The sequence below is a fragment of the Artemia franciscana genome, chromosome 8 (assembly GCF_032884065.1).
Source record: "Artemia franciscana chromosome 8, ASM3288406v1, whole genome shotgun sequence".
Lineage (NCBI taxonomy): Eukaryota > Metazoa > Arthropoda > Branchiopoda > Anostraca > Artemiidae > Artemia > Artemia franciscana.
The window spans coordinates 31,950,107-31,973,874 of record NC_088870.1 but is presented as its reverse complement, the minus strand read 5'-3'; the positions used below and the strand labels follow the sequence as shown (position 1 = coordinate 31,973,874).

Here is a 23,768-nt window from a genome sequence, read left to right as displayed (position 1 = left end):
ACCTAAAAGTCATAGAATCTTAACGAAAATCACGCCATCAGATTCAGCGTATCAGAGAACCCTATTGTAGAAGTTTCGAGCTCCTATCTACAAAAATGTGGAATTTTGCATTTTTTGCCAGAAGGCAGATCACGGATGCGTGTTTATTTGTTTTTTTGTTTTTTTTTGTTTTTTTTTGTTTTTTTTCCCAGGGGTGATCGTATCGACCCAGTTGTCCTAGAATGTTGCAAGAGGGCTCATTCTAACGGAAATGAAAAGTTCTAGTGCCCTTTTTAAGTGACCAAAAAAATTGGAGGGCACCTAGGCCCCCTCCCACGCTAATTATTTTCCCAAAGTCAACGGATCAAAATTCTGAGATAGCCATTTTATTCAGCGTAGTCGAAAAATCTTATAACTATGTCTTTGGGGACGACTTACTCCCCCACAGTCCCCGTGGGAGGGGCAACAAGTTACAAACTTTGACCTGTGCTTACATATAGTAATGGTTATTGGGAAGTATACAGGCGTTTTCAGGAGGATTTTTTTGGTTTGGGGGAGGGGTTGAGAAGAGGGGGATATGCTGGGGGAACTTTCCTTCGAGAATTTGTAATGGGAGAAGAAAATTTCCATGAAGGGAGAGCAGGATTTACTAGCATTATTTGGTAGGTCAGTTTAGATATAAAAGTTTAAATATTTCAACTTTGGGCCAATCTATGGCGAACATACAGATGGAAGCTCCAAAAATCACCCCGAAAATTGACCACATGCCTGAAATTAGATTGTGCATATTAAAATGTGCATATTTGTTCAGTTGAACATCACTTTCATGATGCCCCGGAAATTTCGCCTTGACACGTTAAGCCGTTCCAAAAATATTGTTGATGTGTGCATTTGACACCCTTTTCATCTTAATACTCTAAGCTTTACACGTGAAATTAGCTACACTTTGATTTATGATAATATTTGCTTGTGTTAATTTTGAGATGATTATTGATCTTAATTTTTTTACTTAATTATTACTAACAATTAATAATTAATTATTCATGAATTAATTATTGTGGAGAGACAAAATAAAACATGCATTAATTCAAAAACGTTCAGAAATTAAATAAAAGAAAAATTAAACGGAAAGTAAGGAGCGACATTAAAACTTAAAGCGAACAAAATTATTCCGTAAATGAAAGAGGTTGTCCCCTGCGCAACTCCTCACTCTTTACACTAAAGTATTTTTTTTAATTTAAAAAGTACAGCTGGAAAATAATAACATGCATTACTTCAAAAACGTTCAGAAATTAAATAAAAAAAACAAGTTTTTTAAACTGCAAGTAAGGAGCGACAGTAAAACTTAAAACGAACAGAAATTACTTCGTATATGAAAGAGGCTGCTTCCTCATCAACGCCCCGCTCTTTACGCTAAAGTTTGACTCTTTCTCTCAATTCTTCTTTCTAAAACAGTAAAAAACTTTAATGTAAAGAGCGGGGCGTTGATGAGGAAGCAGCCTCTTTCATATACGAAGTAATTTCTGTTCGTTTTAAGTTTTACTGTCGCTCCTTACTTGCAGTTTAAAAAACTTGTTTTTTTTATTTAATGACAGACAAGGACCGTTTTCTCATCCTTATTGGAACACACTTGAAATAAGCTGTTTCCATCCTACAGGACGGGGTTAATTAGTTAAATGAAAGAAGACCATGTCTAAAACATAAAAGAGAAATGTGAGTTGCCAAAGCCAAGTCACTAAAAAAAATAGCATCTGAAAGAAAAAACAAATAGCATATAAACTCTACATAAAAAAGTAAAATTAATATGCAAATTTCGTTTTAATTATTCGTGTACAGTGAGCCAAAATCAAAAAAGTTTTTTTAACTGAAAGTAAGGAGCTACATTAAAACTTAAAACGAACAGACATTATTCTGTATATGAAAAGGGCTGTCCCCTCCTGTATGCCCCGCTCTTTACGCTAAAGTTTGACTCTTTCTCACAAGTCTATTTTTTGAAACAATAAAATACGTCAGCTTAAAGAGTGGGGCGTTCAGGAGGGGACAGCCCCTTTCATACACAGAATAATTTCTGTTCGTTTGAAGTTTTAATGTCGCTCCTTACTTCCAGTTTAAAAAAAACTCGTTTTTTTCTTATTTAATGTCATTTAAACCTAAGAATGAGCTTTGAAAGATTTATCGGCATAGTATTGTACATTAGGATGCAGTCAGCTTTATTCATCTTGGGAGCGTTAAAACAAAAATTTAATTGGTGTCATTTAAAGAATGTGTATTCTATTTCCGACTGCCCGACTAAATGACATTGAATTGTACTTTTATCAGCAAATGAATCCGATATGCCACACATTCAGAACTACTTTCATGATCAGCTTCACCTTTTTTGCGTAATCTTTACCAAAAGTAATCCTTAAATGGTATGCATAGGATTCACATTCTAAGGAGACTTAGCCAAACATGCAAGTGTCTACTAGCTTTGATGCATGACAGGAAAGAATCAATAGAATACCGATTGCAATACGACTTACTTTGCATGAAGCCCCAGGGTCTTTGGAGGGTTAACTTTGTTCTTTTTGCTCTGAAAGCATAGATAGCTTTTAATGATGTCTATGAATAAATAATAATCTATTAACGCATTCGGGAACTCAAGCATCTTTATTCAGTGTATCCTGATCTGTTTTCTTTCAGTACTTCGCTGGGTGAACTTGTTTTCACCAACGTTGATTTAGATACTTGAGTGTGGATTAATTTTAATTGTATTATGATATAATTATATATATATATATATATATATATATATATATATATATATATATATATATATATATATATATATATATATATATATATATATATATATATAAATAAGTTGTCTGTCTGTGTGTCTGTCTGTGGATCAGGTGACGTCATGTTTCTGTGTTGACTGACGTCATGAAATTAGTTGTCGTCATTTTTGCTTTGACGGTGACGTCATTCAAGATATTTAAGACATATGTTCACGTAGAAATCTATTAATGTTTAAGTTTACAATGACTGATGAACTTACCATGGCAAAAGCCGATGAAGATGCTCAAAGAGTCTATGCCAAAAAACTTGCTGCTGATAGAGAAAGTCAGAAAAGAAAGCGTGCCGAGGAATCAAAAGAACAGCAAGGAAACAGGCTTGAGGCTGATAAAGAAAGAAAGAACAGAAAGCGTGCCGAGGAATCAAAAGAACAGCAAGGAAACAGGCTTGAGGCTGATAGAGAAAGAAAGAACAGAAAGCGTGCCGAGGAATCAAAAGAACAGCAAGGAAACAGGCTTGAGGCTGATAGAGAAAAAAAGAACAGAAAGCGTGCCGAGGAACTACCAGAGCAACGCGGAAGCAGACTTGCTGCTAAAAGAGAAAGTGAAAAAAGAAGGCGTGCCGAGGAATTACAAGAACAGCAAGAAATCAGGTTTGCTGCTGATAGAGAAAGTAAGAAAAGAAAGCGTGCCGAGGAATCAAAAGAACAGCAAGAAATCAGGCTTGCTGCTGATAGAGAAAGTAAGAAAAGAAAGCGTGCCGAGGAATTAGAGCAACCTGAAAGTTATCGCCTGGCATTCAGGTACAACCCAGTCGATGATTATAGCTTGAGTAGATGTGTTCAAATCGGGACAATGTCTAAAATTTGTCCCTATTGCAAGGCCTTGAAATTCAATGGTGAAACAATGGGAATGTGTTGCGCCTCAGGAAAAGTTAAACTTCCTCTATTGGCTGCACCACCAGAGCCATTGAAGACGAATGAATGCTTGCCTGAAAAATTCTAATTTATGGGCACACGTAAAAATATTAAAATTAACTACAAATATGCGTGTCCGATTGCAAAACGATGACTCTGGTCAAACATTTTCAGATCAATTGCTGACAATTGGAAACGGAAACCTCCCAGTAGACTCAATTTCAGGACGTATACAACTACCTGCTGATTTCTGTAATTTAGTGACGTCCAAAAATGAATTGATTGAAAAAGTATTTCCGAATATTCTAAAAAATTATAAAAATAATAAATGGCTAAGTGAAAGAGCGATTCTCGCACCCAAAAATATAGACATCCACGAAATCAACAATATTGTTTTGACCAAGATTCGAGACCAGGCAGTCCTTTACAAGTCAGTCGACACAGTTTTGGAACCAAATGAAGCGGTTAATTATCCATCTGAATTTTTAAATTCCATAGATCTTTCAGGGTTTCCACCACACGTGCTACAACTAAAAATAGGCGTACCAATAATACTTTTAAGAAATATAAACCCACCAAAGCTTTGCAATGGCACTCGACTTGCCGTAAAAAAAAACAATGGAAAACCTAATAGAGGCCACAATCTTGACAGGGCCTTTTGAGGGTGAGGCTGTTCTTATTCCTCGCATTCCCATGATTCCAACGGATCTGCCTTTTCAATTTAAAAGATTGCAATTCCCAGTTCGATTAGCATTTGCAATCACCATTAACAAAGCTCAAGGTCAATCATTAGAAAAATGTGGTATAGATCTTAATACTGATTGTTTTTCCCATGGACAATTGTACGTTGCATGTTCGAGGGTCGGTAAACCTGACAATCTATTTATATGCAGCGACAATTGGACAGCGAAGAATGTTGTATATTCGCAAGTTTTACGCAGTTAATTTGTATTGTATCTATCTATCTATCTATCTATATAAAACGAGTTGTGTGCATGCATGTTTGTTTGTTTGTAAAAAGAGCGTTTGCATATGATGTCATTATTAGTACATACGGCTTTGTATATGCAGAGACAATGGGAAAGCCAAGAATGTTGTATATTCGCAATTTTTACGTAGTTTAACTCCTGCAGACGAAATGAATTCTTGCCTAAAAAATTCTAATTTATGGGCACACGTAGAAATATTAAAATTAACTACAAATATGCGTGTCCGATTGCAAAACGATGACTCTGGTCAAACAGAGAGAGAGAGAGAGAGAGAGAGAGAGAGTAGACTCAATTTCAGGACGTATACAACTACCTGCTGATTTCTGTAATTTAGTGACGTCCAAAAATGAATTGATTGAAAAAGTATTTCCGAATATTCTAAAAAATTATAAAAATAATAAATGGCTAAGTGAAAGAGCGATTCTCGCACCCAAAAATATAGACGTCCACGAAATCAACAATATTGTTTTGACCAAGATTCGAGACCAGGCAGTCCTTTACAAGTCAGTCGACACAGTTTTGGAACCAAATGAAGCGGTTAATTATCCATCTGAATTTTTAAATTCTATAGATCCTTCAGGGTTTCCACCACACGTGCTACAACTAATAATAGGCGTACCAATAATACTTTTAAGAAATATCAACCCACCAAAGCTTTGCAATGGCACGCGACTTGCCGTAAAAAAAACAATGGAAAACCTAATAGAGGCCACAATCTTGACAGGGCCTTATGAGGGTGAGGCTGTTGTTATTCCTCGCATTCCCATGATTCCAACGGATCTGCTTTTTCAATTTAAAAGATTGCAATTCCCAATTCGATTAGTATTTGCAATCACCATTAACAAAGCTCAAGGTCAATCATTAGAAAAATGTGGTATAGATCTTAATACTGATTGTTTTTCCCATGGACAATTGTACGTTGCATGTTCGAGGGTCGGTAAACCTGACAATGTATTTATATGCAGCGACAATTGGACAGCGAAGAATGTTGTATATTCGCAAGTTTTACGCAGTTAATTTGTATTGTATCTATCTATCTATCTATCTATATAAAAACGAGTTGTGTGGATGCATGTTTGTTTGTTTGTAAAAAGAGCGTTTGCATATGACGTCATTATTAGTACATACGGCTTTGTATATGCACAGACAATGGGAAAGCCAAGAATGTTGTTTATTCGCAATTTTTACGTAGTTTGAAACACATATATAAATCTATCTATATTCACAGGTGGGACACAGGGACACAACTACAATGGCGCATAACTAATATGGCGCGTAACGACTTACGCGCGCGGGGGGGCTTGGGGGGGCGCGAAGCGCCCCACCAACTAGGTGTTGGGGTGGAGCGAAGCGCCACCCCAACAGCTAGTATATATATATATATATATATATATATATATATATATATATATATATATATATATATATATATATCTATATATATAAAAATAAGTTGTCTGTCTGTGGATGTGTGGATGGATGTGTGGATGGATGTGTCAGGTGACGTCACCTGAAAAAACTGGATTAGGTGACGTCAAAACTGAAAAAACTAAAAAAAGGCAAAAACTACAAAAAAAACTAAAAACTAATAAAAAAAATAAAAAAGCTAAAAAACTAAAAAAACTATAAAGGTAAAAACCAATAAAAAACTAAAAAAAAAACTGAAAAAACTAAAAAAAGGCAAAAACTACAAAAAAAAACAAAAAACTAATAAAAAAAGTAAAAAAGCTAAAAAACTAAAAAAACTAAAAAAACTAAAAAAAGGTAAAAAACTAAAAAAAATAAAAAATAAAAAAAAACTAAAAAAAAGGAAAAAACTGAAAAATAAGCTAAAATAAAGGTAAAAACCAATAAAAAACTAAAAAAAAAAAGGAAAAAACTAATAAATGACGACACTCAAAGAGAAAGCGACCAGGACAAAAAACTAAAAAAAAAGGCAAAAACTACAAAAAAACTAAAAACTAATAAAAAAAATAAAAAAGCTAAAAAACTAAAAAAACTAAAAAAAGGTAAAAAACTAAAAAAACTAAAAACTAAAAAAAAACTAAAAAAGGTAAAAACTAAAAGAACTAAAAAAGAAAAAAATAAATGACGACACTCAAAGAGAAAGCGACCAGGACAAAAGGAATGTTCGATTAGCAATCAACAAAGCACCGGGACACAGGGAGTATAAATGACGACCAGGACACAAGTAAAAAAAAAAATTAACAAAACTAAAAAGAAGGTAAAAACTACAAAAAAACTAAAAAGAAAAAAAAACTAAAAACTAATAAAAAAACTAAAAAATCTAAAAATCTAAATAAACTAAAAAAGAAAAAAAAAGGAAAAAAATAAAGGAGAAAAACAAAACTAAAAAACGAATGTATATACAGACCGGTACACCGGGATACAAATGACGACCGGGACACAGGGAATATAAATAACGACCGGGACACAGGGACACAACTACAACGGGGACACCGGGGGAAACAGGGGGATATAAATGACGACCGGGACAAAAAAACTAAAAAGAAATAAAAACTAAAAACTAATAAAAAAAACTAAAAAATCTAAAAATCTAAATAAGCTAAAAAAGAAAAAAAAAGGAAAAAAATAAAGGAGAAAAACAAAACTAAAAAACGAATGTATATACAGACCGGGACACCGGGATACAAATGATGACCGGGACCCGGGACACAGGGAATATAAATGACGACCGGGACACAGGGACACAACTACAACGGGGACACCGGGGGAAACAGGGGGATAACCTGACAATCTATTTATATGCAAAGACAATGGGACAGCAAAGAATGTTGTATATTCGCAAGTTTTACGTAGTTAAAACCATATATATATATATATATCTATATTCACAGGTGGGACATAGGGACACAACTACAATGGCGCGTAACTATTATGGCGCGTAACGACTTACGCGCGCGGGGGGGCTTGGGGGGGGCGCGAAGCGCCCCCACCAACTAGGTGTTGGGGTGGCGCGAAGCGCCACCCCAACAGCTAGTATATATATATATATATATATATATATTTTCTTAGAAATTCGTCGTGCTGTATAGAGGCCCCTTAAAAGCTAGGTTTAGCACAAATGGACCTTAAGGTGCATCTAATTTAAGTTTAAAGCTTTCATTGGAACGAAAAGGACGTTACTATTGAATTTGCTGTAACAATCTGTCGCCCAGAGTCCCTTCAAATCTGAAAGGGAAGTTTTTCTAATGTAAATATGTTGCTAACAATATTGCTGAGCTGGCTCTTTAAAAAAAAAAAAATTCTGGTTTTGCTTAAATATACGAAAAACACTATGTTCGATATTTCTAAGAAGAAATTTGAAAATGTCCCCGTCAAGATGTAAGGTTGTACCGTTTCTTGTTTTATGCCCAAAATCTTGTTGGGCCATCTCCTTTTTTTTCGTTTTATTGCAAAATTATATGGTACCACTAATTACTTGACGTACCAGTTCTGGCAATTATAAATTTTTGCCAGAAAGAGCTTTGTCTTATGAAAAAAAAAAAGAAAACAACTGGCAACCGCTTTTGCTCATCCTTAATAAATGTGACGCAAAAAAAAAAGTCTCGAGTGAGTATCTTTCCGTCGCTGCCACACCCAAGCTTTGTTCTGTTTTTCTAGCAATCAAGCTCTGTATTGTTGGGACAATCAAGAGCCAACCCTCGATTTCTGCCCTGGTAACCAATGTTATTGATTATTTGAACCATTCATGGCCCTAATTATTTAAGTTCATTTTTTACTTTGGGGGTAGAGATCTACTGCGTAAGAACTTCTGTAAATGTTAACTTTGCATGTTTATAAGAATACTTTCAAAAATAAAGACCAGTGGCTAAAACGAAAACAAAAAACAAATCTTTCCTCATTGACTGTTTGATATTTTTTTCAGAAGGCAATCCATACATAACATAAATATCAACTAATCAACATTCTAAATCCATACAGGGTGTATTTCTGTGCCTTTTCCATATTCGAGGTTACCAGAAAATAAAATCATTCTAATCTTTTTCAAATCTTTGATTGGTACTTACATTACAAACAGCAACTGGTATATTCTTTTTGTCTTATTCATTGTTTCTTTTATAAACCTAATCAATCAGGTTTCTGAGCGATTGAACTCTTAGGTATGGTGAACATATTTGCCTTTTTTCATCTTTTTCTTATTCTACTGTATTTATATATTTTTTCCTATTCACATTTGTTTTGGTCTCATATGCTTTTGTTATTTATAATTTTTTTTATTGGAAAATCATTTAGTATTAAAGGATACAAATTTAACGAACAAAATACATTTCAGCACACATTTCACGCCATTAAAAATAGGCCATCGAATCAAGCTTTTTTATCGATCATTTTTGCAGCCCAAGTGTATGTGATGATTGTGATATTTTCTTATGTTTATCCATGATATAAAAGTTTTATTTATTTGATCTTTTATTGTTTTTCCGTCATTCCTGTTCTATCTTTTTTATCCTTCCTGCCAGTAAATCGCAAATGAATTCTCAAGGAAAACCTTCAGACACTCTGCTGTTGATCCACTCAACGCTATGTCTTCTTGCATCTATTGCAATCGGGATAGAGGCCATAACTCAATTACGTGGCCTTCGACCAGGCACGCTTATTCCCCGGAGATAATCTTATTTTCTCTATTCTTCTAATTCATCTTCTTTTTTTCTGATTAGCTGTTTGTGATGAATGTGTATCAGCACGAAATGCAGAAGAGATGGACAAGCTATTGACATATCAAAACGCAAAGATTTTTGTTCGATTGCTTCCTAAAGAAGAAGAAGATGTGCAGGAAGAGACACATGTATGTATTGTCTTGAACTGTTTAATTTTAGCTATCTAACATAGCTGATCGAATAAATCGTCGAAATTTTTAATCATTGGTATTCAAGGGCAGAAGTTACGGGATGGCATAAGACAAATGACAACAGTTGATTTAACATTAATGCTTGCAAAAATATTTTTAAGAGTTTTGGGAGGGGGTAAGACCACAGTGTACTTTCTGAGAGAGGAGCGAAAGTTTCGAAAATATATATTATTTCTTGACAGTATATTTGTTTTTGAATACCTCGTAATTTTGAAACGTCCTCTTTGTTTTTAGTCTTCTACAGAACACCCGTCAGATATTGCACCCTTGATTTTTTTTTTTAGAATTACCGAAGTATATTCTTGGGTTTTCCTTTGGGGTGAAATTCCTCAATTCCCGTATATATTTGCACATGTTCTAAATAGGCAGTAATGATGGTTACATAGGTACGGACTCTACACCCTTATTTGGCAACTAAAGCTAGCCTATATCCAATTTCCGTCATTGACCTACTTACAGACAGGTACGACGCTTAGCTCATTTGCATAAAATTCCTGTCTGAGCATGATTAGCAAATATTCGATTTTCATTGAATAAAAGTAATATCCAGTTATTGTAATACTTAATATTCAAGTCATGACAATTACATGAATAAATGCTTTGTCTTTTGAAAATATTGTTTAGCATTGGGGTATACATAAGGTTGAAATTAATAAAGTTGTATATATTTTAAGCAATGATACGACAGACCTTGGTCATCCATGGGCCCAACCTCCAAGGCCTCAATTCCCCTCCTCCTCCACTTTCTTGTACTTATTTTTTATTTTATTTTTCTGAACTTTTACTTATGTATGAATTATTTAGAATTTTTCAATTGTTCATGTCTTAAAATAACATGAAATGTACATAAAACAGAAAATTCAAATGTGATGTTTTCGAAATATGAAATGAAGATGTTATAGATATGTCAGTTGTGATTTTTCCTATTAGATAATGTTTGTAGTAACACTTTTCTTTTTTTTACTTAGAATTTTTTTGCGTCTTAAAATAACATAAAACATACTTTTAAAAAATCACTTGTGATATTTCCGAAGTACGAAATGGAGAGGATGTAGATATGTATATCGTGATTTTTCCTATTAAAAAAATGGTGCTTGTAATGAGACTTTTTTACTTAGAATTTTCGGGACTTCAATTTTTTTTACTTCGATTTTTTTTGGACTTCGAATTTTTGGATTCAAAATTTTTTGGGCTCAGAATTTTTGGACTCGCAGCTGGTTATGTTAAGTGGATTTGCTTTTAAGGTTGCCACATAATAATAGCTTCCGATATTGATAAAAGCAATTATTTCCAAGTCTTGTATGATATTATCAAAATCTTGTCTGATATTATCGAACATCTTGTTGGTTGTTTGATATTATCAAACTACATTATTTAACTCTTGCCTTATATAACGAAAATCTTCTATTTCATCATCGAAACCTCGCCTGGTAATATCAAAAGCAACGCCTACACACAAAAACAAGCAAACAGTCGCTCAAACACACAGACATAGAGAGTGAGAGAGACAAAAACACATACAAAGACAGACGCAGAGCCAATCAACAGTCGCTCAGACACGCAGACATAGGGACTGAGAGAGACAAAATATACGCAGATTCAAACAGACATTTTTATTCATACAAACAACAAACAGACAAAGACAGATAGTGGGACATGAAAAAACCTTCCCAGACACACAAGCACAGAGAGTGAGGGAGACAAAAACACATACAAACACACAGATTCAGTCAATCAAAAAGACAAAGACAGACACTGGGGACAAGCAAACACTCGCCCAGGCGCATAGGCACAGAGAGTGAGAGCAATAGAAACACATACAAAACACACAAATTCAGACATACAAAGAGACAAAGAGAGGCACTGGGACAAGCAAACACCCACTCAGAACAGGCACAGAGAGTAAGAGAGACAAAAACACATACAAACACATAGATTAAAACATACAAATAGACAAAGACAGACACGGGGACAACCAAACACCCGCCCAGACACACAGGTTCAGAGAATGAGAGACAAAGCACATTCAAACACAGAGATTTAGACATACAAACAGACAAAGACACACACTGGAACAAGCAAACACCCGCCTAGACACACTGGCACAGAGAATGAGAGAGACAAAAACACAAACAAACACACAGATTCAGACCTACTAACAGACAAAGACAGACACTGGGACAAGCAAACATCCACCTAGACACACAAGCACACAGAGTAAGAGAGACCAAAACACATACAAACACAAAGATTAAGACATACAAACAGAAAAGATAGACAGTGGTACAAGCCAACACCCACCCAGACGTAAAGGTACAGAAAGTAAGAGAGACAAGAACACATACAAACACACAGTTTCAGACATACAAGAAGACAAAGACAGATACTTGGACAAGCAAACACCCAATCTAGATACACAATCATAGAGAGTAAGATAGACAAAAAGACGTACAAACGCACAGATTCAAACATACAAACAGACAAAGACAGACACTAGAACAAGTCAACACCCGCCAAGACCCATGGACATAAAGAGTGAGACAGACGAAAACACATACAAACACACAGATTCAGATATACAAACATACAACGAGACACTGAGACAAGCAAACACCTGCCCAGACACACAGGCACAGAGAATGACAGAGACAAAAACACATACAAACATACAAATTCAGAAATGCAAACCGGCAAAGAGAGTGAGATGGACAAAAACAGCTACAACACAAAGATTCGGGCATACAAACAGACAAAGACAGACACTGAAACAAGCAAATACCCGCCCAGACACACTGGCACAGAGAGTAAGAGAGACAAAGCACATAAAAACACGCAGATTCAGGCATACAACCAGACAAAAATAGACACTGGTACAAGCAAACACCCACCTATACACACAGGCACAGAGAGTGAGAGAGACAAATACACAGACAAACACACAGATTCAGGCATACAAAGAGACAAAGATAGACACTGGTACAAGCAAACACCCGCCTATACACACAGGCACAGAGAGTGAAAGAGACAAAAACTCATACAAATACAGAGATTCAGACATACAAATAGATCTAGAAAGATACTGGGATAAGCAAACATCCCACCCAGACACACAAGGACAGAGAGTGAGCGAGACGAAAAACACATACCAACACACAGATTCAGACATACAAACGCACAAAGACATACAATTGGAGAAGCACACACCCGCCTAGACACCCAAGCGCAGAGAGTCATGTAGACAAAAACACTTATAAAAACATAGATTCAGACATAAAAACAGACAAAGACAGACACTGGGACAAGCACACACCCACCCAGACAAACAGGCACAGAGAGTGAGAGAGATAAAAACACATACAAACCCACAGATTCAGACATACAAACAGTCAAAGACAAATACTGGGACAAGCAAACACCCGCCCAAACACACAGGTACAAGAGCGATAGAAACGAAAACACATTAAAACAAACAGATTCAGACATACAAACAGACAAAGACAGACACTGGGACAAGCCAACACCCACTAAGACACAAAGAGAGTGAGATTGAGAGAGAGACAAAAACAAATATAAACACACGGATTCAGACATAGAAGAAAACACAGACGGACAACGGGATAAGCGAATACCCCCTCCCCTCCAGGCACAGACACAGAGAATGACAGAGACAAAAAACAAATGCAAGCAAACAGATTCAGACATACAAACAGACAAAGACAGACATTGGGACAGGCAAACACCCGCCCAGACATACAGGCACCAAGATGGGGGGGATAAAAATAGATACAAACATATAGATCCAGACATACAAACAGAAAAAGACAGACCCTGGGACCAGCAAACAACCACCCTGACACACAGGCACAGAGAGGGAGAGAGACAAAAACACATACAAACACACAGATTCAGACATGCAAACAGACAAAGACAGACACTGGAACAAGCAAACACTCGCCAAGGCACACAGGCACAGAGAATAAGAGATACAAAAACACAATCAAACACAGATTCAGACATACAAACAGACAGAGACAGATATGGGACAAGTAAACACCCACCCGCGCCACAGAGGCACAGAGAGTGAGAGAGACAAAAACACACACAAAAACACAGATTCTGACTTACAAAGAGGCAAAGACAGACACCTGGACAAGCAAACACCCACCTAGACACACAGCCACAGAGAGTGAGAGAGACAAAAACAAATACAACACACAGATTCAGACATATAAACAAAAAAGACAGTCACTGGGATAAGCAAATACCCGTCCAGACACACGGACACAGAGAATGAGTGAGATAAAAACACTTACAAACGCTCAGATTCTGACATACAAACAGACAAAGAGGGGCACTGGGACAAGCAAACACCAGCCAAGACACAGAGGCACAGACAATGAGAGGGACAAAAACACATACAAACACACAGATTCAGACATACAAACAGACAAAGAGAGACATTGGGACAAGCAAACACCCACCCAGATTCACAGGTACAGAGAGTGAGAGAGACAAAAACAAATACAAACACAGATTCAGTCATACAAATAGACAAAGACAGACTCCGAGGACAAGCGAATATCGGCCCAGAAAGACAGGAACAGAGAGTGAGATAGACAAAAACACATACAAACACACAGATTCAGACATACAAAGAGACAAAGAGAGACATTGGTACAAGTAAACACCCACCCATACACACCGGTTCAGAGTGCGAGAGAAACAAAAGGAGAGACAAACACATAGAATCAAACAGATTAAGAAAGACACTGAGACAAGCAAACAACCGCCCGGACACATAGGTGCAGGGAGTGAGAGAGACAAAAACACTTACAAACACGTAGATTTAGACATACAAACAGATAAATACACATACTGGGACAAGGAAAAACCCGCTTAGACACAAAGGCACAGAGATTGAGAGACACAAAACAAAAGCAAACACACATATTCAAACATACAAACAGACGAAGACAGACACTAGGACAAGCAAACTCCTGCCCAGACACACAAGCACATAGAATGTGAGAGACAAAAAAAGCATAAAAACACAGATTCAGACATACAAAGAGACAAAGAGAGACACTGGGACAAGCTAACACCCACCCATACGCACAGGCACAGAGAGTGAGAGAGACAAAAACACTTACAAACACGCAGATTTAGACATACAAACAGAAAAAGAGATTGAGAAAGACAAAACAACTACCAATCCACATATCCATGCGCATAAACAGACAAAGACAGACATTGGAACAAGGAAACACCCCGAGACACACCGGTATAGAGAGTGAGAGAGACAAAAACACATACATACACACTTATTCATACATACAGACAGTAAAAAAGACACTTGGACAAGCAAACACCCTCTCAAACACAGTGGTACCGAGAGTGAGAGAAACTAAAGCACAAACAAACAAACAGGATGGAAACAGACAAAGACAGACACGGGGACAAGCAGTGTCCCCGTGTCTGTCTTTGTTTGTATGGCTGAATCTGTGTGTTTGTATGTGTTTTGTCTCTCTCACTCTTTGTGCCTGTGTGTCTGGGCGGTTATTTGCTTTTCCCAGTATCTGTCTTTCTCTGTTTGCATGTCTGAACCTGTGTGTTTGTATGTGTTTTGTCTCTCACTCCCTGTGCGTCTGGGTGGGTGTTTGCTTGGTCCAGTGTCTGTCTTTGTCCGTTTGTATGTCTGAATATTTGTGTTTGTGTCTGTTTTTCCTCTATCCGTCTCTATGCCTGTGTGTCTGAGCGGATTTTTGCTTTGGTTGATAATATCAGACAAGATTTTAATTATATATTACAATGTTTGGAAATACTGGGCTAAAATTTGTATCAATATCACAAGCTTTTATCATATGGCACCCTTCCAAAGAAGAATCACTTGACATAACCAGATTCTAATAGCCTAAGAGTCCAACAAAAAATATAATTCCCAAAAAATTTTAAGAAAAAAAAATATCACGACAAACTTTATTTTTCTAATAGGAAAAATCATGACCAACATATCTATGTAATCTTCATTTCTGATTTCCAAAATATCACACGTGAATTTTTTTTTATTCTTAGTATATTTTATGTTATTTTGAGACATGAAGAAAAAAAGTAAAAAAAAATTGTAAGTCCAAAAAATTATAAGTAAAAAAAAGAAAAAAGTCTTACTACAAACAATGTTTTTTTAATAGTGAAAATCACGAATAACATATCTATATTCTGTCATTGTGGCAACACAAAGAAAGTATTGAAAAATCATTAAAATCTAAAAATAGGTCCATATCTTTTGATTCAACTTTAAGTAATAATATTTTTGAAAAATCAAAACCATTATGTTCTATTTAACAAAACAATTCTAATTAGCCTTGACCTAGGAATCAAACAAACTGTCCGCGAGGCAATCGAAATCAAACGAAAACTTAAACAATAATGCATCCTTATATAAAGACTTGGGTGAATACACACTCAATACTGTGTACACAAAATTAATTACAGAAAATCTAATTCAAAATGAAACAAAAATGAGAACCAATAAAAACAAACCCATCCCAAAAGAACTACAAGATTAGCTGCAGCAGACAAGGCAAATATCGCAATAAGAAATTATTTCAATTTTTAATAAATACAGTTAGTGAAATGAATGAACCGTTTTAACCTGTAAAATATTAGCTTTTATCATACAGTTCTGGTTGAACTTTGTGTTAAGAAATAATGATGCCTAGGCTATATTAAAAAATGGGTTTTTAGCCAAGAACTTGTATTGTAAGTGGTTTTTTTTTTGTGTTATTGTTTATTATTTTCTTTGCTGAAGATGGCCCTTAGATATAGGGCCGAAATATTCAAATAGGTTTTCCTCATTCACTGTATTGGAAAAAAAGAGTCCTCGTTATTCTCTCTTCTGTATTTTCATTTTTTTTTTCATATTTCGAAAATATCACAAGCAATTTTTTGTTTTGAATATGTTTCATGTAATTTTAAGAGATGAAAAAAAGTTGAGAAAATTTTAAGTAAAAAATATATAAAAAGATAAAGTTAAAAAATAAAGAAAATTAAACTTCGAAAAAGTAAGTACAAGAAAGTAGAGGCAAAAGGTTGAGGGGGAGAGGATTCGAGGGCCTTGGAGATTGGGACGTGGATGACCAAGGGTTGTCGTATCATTGCTTAAAATATGACAACTTTATTTATTTCAACTTTTTGCATACCCTAGTGCTAGACAATATTTTCGAAAGACAAAACATTTATTCATATAATTGTCATGACTTAAATATTAAGTATTATAATAACTGGACATTGCTTTTATTCAATGAAGATCGAATGTTTGCTGATTCTGCTCGGAATTATATGCAAATTAGGTGAGCGTCGTATACCTTCCAGTAAGTAGGTCAGTGACCCAAATTGGATATAGTCTTTAGTTTTAGTGCCCAAATAAGGGTCCTGTATCTATTCGTCCTTTCTATGTATCCTTTCGTCCTTTCTCGTCCTTTCTGTATCTTTCGTCCTGTATCTATGTCACTAAAACTACAATGGGTATTGACTGATACGAATGAAGATAAGAAAATAGATGTGGAGTTTATTCCTCATTTAATTGAAATAGTAAAAAAAACAAGTTTTTTTTAACTGAAAGTAAGGAGCGACATTAAAACGCACAGAAATTACTTCGTATATGAAAGAGGCTGCTTCCTCATCAACGCCCCGCTCTTTACGCTAAAGTTTGACTCTTTCTCTCAATTCTTCTTTTTAAAACAGTAAAAAACTTTAGCGTAAAGAGCGGGGCGTTGATGAGGAAGCAGCCTCTTTCATATACGAAGTAATTTCTGTGCGTTTTAAGTTTTAATGTCGCTCCTTACTTTCAGTTAAAAAAACTTGTTTTTTTTATTTAATTTCTGAACGTTTTGTTTTGATTTTGGCTCTCCGCAGAGGAATAATCAAAACGAAATTTGCATTTTTTTTTTTTTTTTGGCTTAATGGCTTTCTCATAATTTTGATCGAATGATTTTGAGAAAAAAAGAGCGGGGGACGAAACCTAGTTGCCCCCCGATTTTTTGGTTAATTAAAAAGGCAACTAGAACTTTTAATTTTTTACGAATCTTTTTATTGGTAAAAGATTTACGTAACTTATAAATTAGCTTACGTAAAGAACTTTTGTATTCTCATGTTTTTATTACATATATGAGGGGATTCGCCCCATCGTCAGTACCTCGCTCTTTACACTAAAGCTTAAATTTTATCCCAATTCATTAAGAATGACCCCCTGAATCACAAAAGCCGTAGAATAAGTAGTTGAAATTACTGAAAATACTTTAGCGTAAAGAGCGAGGTATTAGAAGGAGGTGAGCCCCTCATATGGGTAATAATTTCTGTTTGTTTTAAGTTTTATTGCTGTTCCTTACTTCCAGCTGAAAAAGCTTTTTCACTTTTATTTTTTAATTGTTTTTTTTAAATAATGCTAATAGCCTATATCCTGCTCTCCCTTCATGGAAATTTTCTTCTCCCATTACAAATTCTCTAAGGAAAGTTCCCCCAGCATATCCCCCTCGTCTCAACCCCTCCCCCAAACCAAAAAAATCCTCCTGAAAACGCCTGTATACTTCCCAATAACCATTACTATATGTAAGCACAGGTCAAAGTTTGTAACTTGTTGCCCCTCCCACGGGGACTGTGGGTGAGTAAGTCGTCCCCAAAGACATAGTTATAAGGTTTTTCGACTACGCTGAATAAAATGGCTATCTCAGAATTTTCATCCGTTGACTTTGGGAAAATAATTAGCGTGCGAGGGGGCCTAGGTGCCCTCCAATTTTTTGGTCACTTAAAAAGGGCACTAGAACTTTTCATTTCCGTTAGAATGAGCCCTCTTGCAACATTCTAGGACAACTGGGTCGATACAATCACCCCTGGGAAAAAGAAAAAAAAACAAAAAAACAAATAAACACGCATCCGTGATCTGCCTTCTGGCAAAAAAATGCAAAATTCCACATTTTTGTAGATAGGAGCTCAAAACTTCTACAGTAGGGTTCTCTGATACGCTGAATCTGATGGTGTGATTTTCGTTAAGATCCTACGACTTTTAGGGGGGGTTTCCCCTATTTTCCTAAATAAGGCAAATTTTCTCAGGCTCGTAACTTTTGATGGGTAAGACTAAACTTGATGAAAATTATATATTTAAAATTAGCATTAAAATTCGATTCTTTTGATGTAGCAATTGGTATCAAAATTCCATTTTTTAGAGTTTTGGTTACTATTGAGCCGGGTCGCTCCTTACTACAGTTCGTTGCCACGAACTGTTTGATTATTATTGGTAATATCTTAATTTATTTCCAACAACGTCAGGAGCTTTTGATGGGGAACCGGGGGAGAATCAGCCTCTGTGAAGTAAAAGTGTCATTTTGAGGCAAAAATATATAATGTTTGTCTTACTTACCTCGTTATACCGTCAAAAGGTGCTTACGGTAGAATCCCCTTTTCGTCCTTCTTGTTTGCAGCTATGTTTTTAACAAAAATTTACTTAATAAGAGATAATCAAATGTAAAAAATTAGTTTTTCAACTGAAAATAAGGAGCAACAATAACACCTGAAACAAAAAGAAATTACTTTTTATACGAGGGGGATGGCCCTCTTCTCAATCCCCTGCTCTTGTGTTTCGGGAATTATTCTTGAAAAATTTGAACAAAAATACAAACTTTAGTGTAAAGAGCTAGATACTGAGGATATGCGGGATAGTCTCTGTTCGCTTTAAGTTCTAATGATACTCCTTATTTTTATTTGAAAAAAGACTTGTTTTTTTGTTCTGTTTGTTTATATCCGATCGTTTTTCAAATGATGCCTGAAATATCCTCTCCCCCACCCCACCCCCAGTGGGAAGGTTCTCCTGTGGAAATTCCCCTATGGAGATTTTTTCCCGTGGAAAAGACCCCAGACTATTCCAACCCCGCTGACAATCCTCCAGACGATTCTCCCGGAGAATCTCCACATGTAAGATGGATTTGTCAAAAAGAAATTATGACCAATAAAAAAAATTATTTAGAAATTTTGACAAATTTCTTCCGTTGAAAATTTTACCTAGAAGGTTCATTTCTGGGAACTTTCTTACCTACGGAAAATTCTCCCCGTGGAAACCCCTCCCTGTTAAATGCGTATACTTCCCAATAACAAATACTATCTGAAAACAATGGGCAAATTTCATAACTTCAGCACTTTGTCCAGGGGCTGCAGGGGGTCATGTCATCCCTAGATCATAGTTATTGGACCTTTCAACTTTGCTGAAAAAAATGACTATTTTAAAAAATGATTTCGGGAGAAAAGAGGACGTTGGAGGGGGGTTAGTTACACCTCAATCTTTTTGGTCTCTTAAAAAGGGCACTAGAACTTAATTGCCGTCCAAAAAAGACCTCGCCCGATCTTCTAGGACCATTGATTCAATACAATCACCCTAAGAAAAAATACAAATAAATAAGCACGCATCCGTGATCTTTCTTCGAGTGAAAATATAAAATATCACATTTTTGCAAATGGGGCCTTGAAAGATGTAGTGTAAGATTCTTCATTGAAATTCCTTCACTCTTTGGGAGTGTTTCCCGATTTTTCGAAAATCAGGCAAACTTTTCAGGCTCGTAGCTTTTAATGCGCAACATGAATTTTAAATGAATTTTATGAAATTTATATATAATTTAATGAATTTTATATATTTGGAATCAGCATAAAGCCCAATTCCTTTGCTGTATCTATTGTTGTCAAAACTTTTTTTTTGGCTACTATTTGGCCGAGTCGCTCTCGGCCAAATAGTTTACAGTTTGTTACCACGAGCTATTTGATTGAAATAAAAACAAAGTGTCTATTACTTCTATTATTTTTTATTATTATGTTATTTATTTATTACTTCTATAGTTGCTAATTTAGTTCGTTTTAGTTAGGTTAATATTTGTTTTATTAATCTCGGTTTTAAAGAAATGTTAGAAAGATGGAAGTCTATGAAAAGTTTATTTTCAGAGTAAGTGTGACAATTTCAAGCTATAGCAAATCGCCTTCCACTGAACATACTTTAAAAGTATTATGACGTGAGCATCTTTTTATGAGCCACTCCACTTTGCGAAAACCCGGGATAGGAGTTATTTAGAGCCACTTTTTTAGGCTTTTCTCTCATTTTTTTTTTTTTTTGAAAAGCAAACTCCCCCTCCCTGTTCTATCCTCCTGAATGAGTGTCTTTGAAAGTACATAAATGATGACGCTTAAAGACTGTTAGTTATGGTTTTCAATGGCTAAAAACCAAACAAAAAAGGGCTAAGGGATTGTTATATCATCAGTTTGACGTTAGTGTCGTAATTTGAAACTGTCTCTTATGTTCAAAGAATCAAAGAGCGACAACCTTCAAATGAATAATGCCAGTCATATCACTCGGCTGCTTCGTCGGGAAATGAATTGCTTCAGCAAGAACAAAAAAGGATGATGATACGTCTGTGACAACAAAACTGCCAAAAAAATTGCGGACATTTTTTTATATTTCTTTTCTTTTATCTCGCCGTTTGTAGCTGATTGATGCGGACGCCTTTTAATTAACTGTTTTAGGATAATTGTTGCGAAACTATGGCTTCTAAGTTTTTGTGCTGCTGGTCTTTATGAGTGGGCACTTTTTTTAACGATGGGTTTGTTCGAATGATAGTAGCGAAAACTAACTTTAGCTAGAAGAACAATATATTTTTAATATGATTATTATGTGTGTTTACATCTTTTTTAATATGCCATTTTTCTTCTTAGTATATGCTTCTAAATCCTGTTGAGTTTTCAGCTTTTAATTCTGAGATTAAATATGAGTTTGGTTTTATATTTCTTGATGTAACATCTTAATCGTATCAAAATCTGTAAGTTAATTAATTAATGAAATACTGAATAGCCGTGGTTTGGTAAATTTTCCCCCCTTCTCTGTGTTCCCTCCCCTGGGAAGTATTTATTTTATTTTGTCTTATTTTTCACCCACATGATACTTAAAGTAAATATGGTGGAGTAAGAATAAATATATAAAAAACACAAAGAAAAAAACAAATACACCCACAAAATCAATGAAAAAAAACGGATAAGACGGCGAGGGGATTGGCACGCAGAAGCTGTTCTGGAGAGTTTTCTGTGAAAAATTTCCAACTTTAAAGTTATATCTGGAACTGAAATTTTTCTAACATTATGGACAACCATGGATAATTATCATGGACTATCTTCTTCTTCTTTTTATATAAACTGTCTTTCGTGTTAAACAAAAATAGAAAGCAAATTATAATTCCAGTTAAGTTCGAAACGAAGAAAAAAGGAAGAAACTGAGACCAGTGAAGAGGTGCAAGGTACAGCTGACGCTCCGTGTCCTGCTGAGCGACGGAGTCAACGTCATCGCAAAACACGAGGCGAAAAAGAACTTCGAGTATCTTCAACAGAGACAATAAAGGATCTCAAAGTTCGTGTAAGAAATGCTTCTGTTTTATACCGTTGTAGCTCTAATATCAAAAAGCAATTACCTTTTCTCTGTGAGTAGCTTCATGTAGATACTGAGACCTCAAGAATAGGTGGTTTCCAACTTTCTTCTAGGTCTTTCCCCCTTTAGTTAGTACAACATCTTGTACCATCCATTGTAGAATATTTTAGCTGAATTACTAGCTTATGAATATGACAGAGTCGTGCAGATAGGGAAGAAGTGGAGGCTGGGCCCTGATTTCTGTGAGACCTCAAGAATTTCCAGACTCGAGCGATCACTCTACATGAGTTAAAAAAAGACATTTGGTAATTTATTTGAATCCAGTTTAACTGAATCCATGCTAAAATGTAAATCAACGCTTTCTTCATGTTCATGTACAAAACCAAAAAAAATTCTTGATTTTACTACCATTTCATTAAATTAAAACGGGTAACATATCTTCCTTTTGAATTATTTATATTGTTTACTTTAGGGACTTAATCGATTTGGATTTTGAGGTGCTTCTACATTTGTATTTAGTATTTTCTCTTTTTAATTAGGGTAAATTAAATTTGAAATCACTTTTGGAAAAGAATTTCTGCAGAATCCTTCAAAAAATATATCTACTAAGCATTTCCCTTTAGTGTCATCCACAAGTTCGTGTTGTTTAGAATGGTTATGACTATATAGCCGTTCTAAGTGATATTTTGTTATTTCATGATTCTCTCTTGTTTCTTGTGTTAATGCTGTTATTTTGATTTTATTTAGATTATGGGCAAATTTGGAGTGGCGACTTTCGACCAACGGCTCTTTTTAGGTGGAATAGAATTAAAAGACACTACAGTTACTTTAGCTGATTTAAAAGTGACTCCTGAGACAGTTTTTATATTGAAGGTAAGATATAAAATTCTTTTGGTTTTAATTTGTGTGTGTTTGTGTGTGTGTAATTTCAGTATTGGCAAGTAGCTAGGTAGTGGTAAGAGATTGAAATACTGAATTTTTTTGGTATGTGGATGGTGAAACAGAAAAGAAATATTCCCCAGAAGTCTGAATTATTTATAATATTTTCCGTAAAAAAAATATAATTGATCTAGCCTGGTAAATAGTACAAAAATAAAACATAGCGAATCGATCCTAGCTCAGAAAATAAACTTCATAGGGATAATTTAGTGTTAGGCTCATATAGTACATTAATTCTCTTCGAGAAACAAGTTGTTTCTGCGAGAATCTGAGTTTGTAATATTTATTTCTTCATCTCTTGGAAACAATTATGAAAAATAGGGTTTCGAAATCCTAAACTCTGTCTATTTTTGTTTTGTTTTTCTCTTTTGGGGAGAGAGGGGAGCTTTGTTGGCTTTTTTTTGTAAAAATTTCGGGATTACGCCTTTGAAAATTTTTTTTCAATATCAAGCTTGAGCTGAGAACTTGACTGACATATAAGTCAGGGAGAGAGGGGGCATTGACCATAATATTATCATCAGAAAGTCTACCAGAAGAAGTTGTCGGGTATCAGCCAGGCTTGATGGAAAGCAGAAGTTTGTTTTCTACATGTGCTTTCTGGGTGTCCGGACACAATATTTCCGTCCGAGGGAGTGGGGGGTGATAAAACGGAATTGTCTATTTATTTCTACTAGGGGATCCACCAGATGGCAATATTGGGTCTCATCTAAATTTGATTGGAAGCAAGAGTAAGCCTTCTAGTTATTTTTTTGTGTGAGGACACTGTCTTGGGAAGGGGGGGGCTAAGGTTTCTATACTCTAGTCATCAGATTATCTACCAAGAGGTTTGAAACGCAAGAACTAGTG

The 23,768-nt window shown here is 35.5% G+C and overlaps 1 protein-coding gene across 1 annotated transcript in view; it reads left to right on the top strand.

Annotated features, from left to right (window-relative positions):
* Nucleotides 1-23,768, top strand: part of LOC136030303 (ubiquitin carboxyl-terminal hydrolase 48-like) — a 250,597-nt gene that overhangs the window by 194,925 nt on the left and 31,904 nt on the right. Inside the window, exons 18-20 of the mRNA XM_065709189.1 lie at nt 9,345-9,472; nt 21,801-21,971; nt 22,731-22,856. Coding sequence (XP_065565261.1) covers nt 9,345-9,472; nt 21,801-21,971; nt 22,731-22,856 — 425 coding nt within the window. The remainder of the gene's footprint in view (nt 1-9,344; nt 9,473-21,800; nt 21,972-22,730; nt 22,857-23,768) is intronic.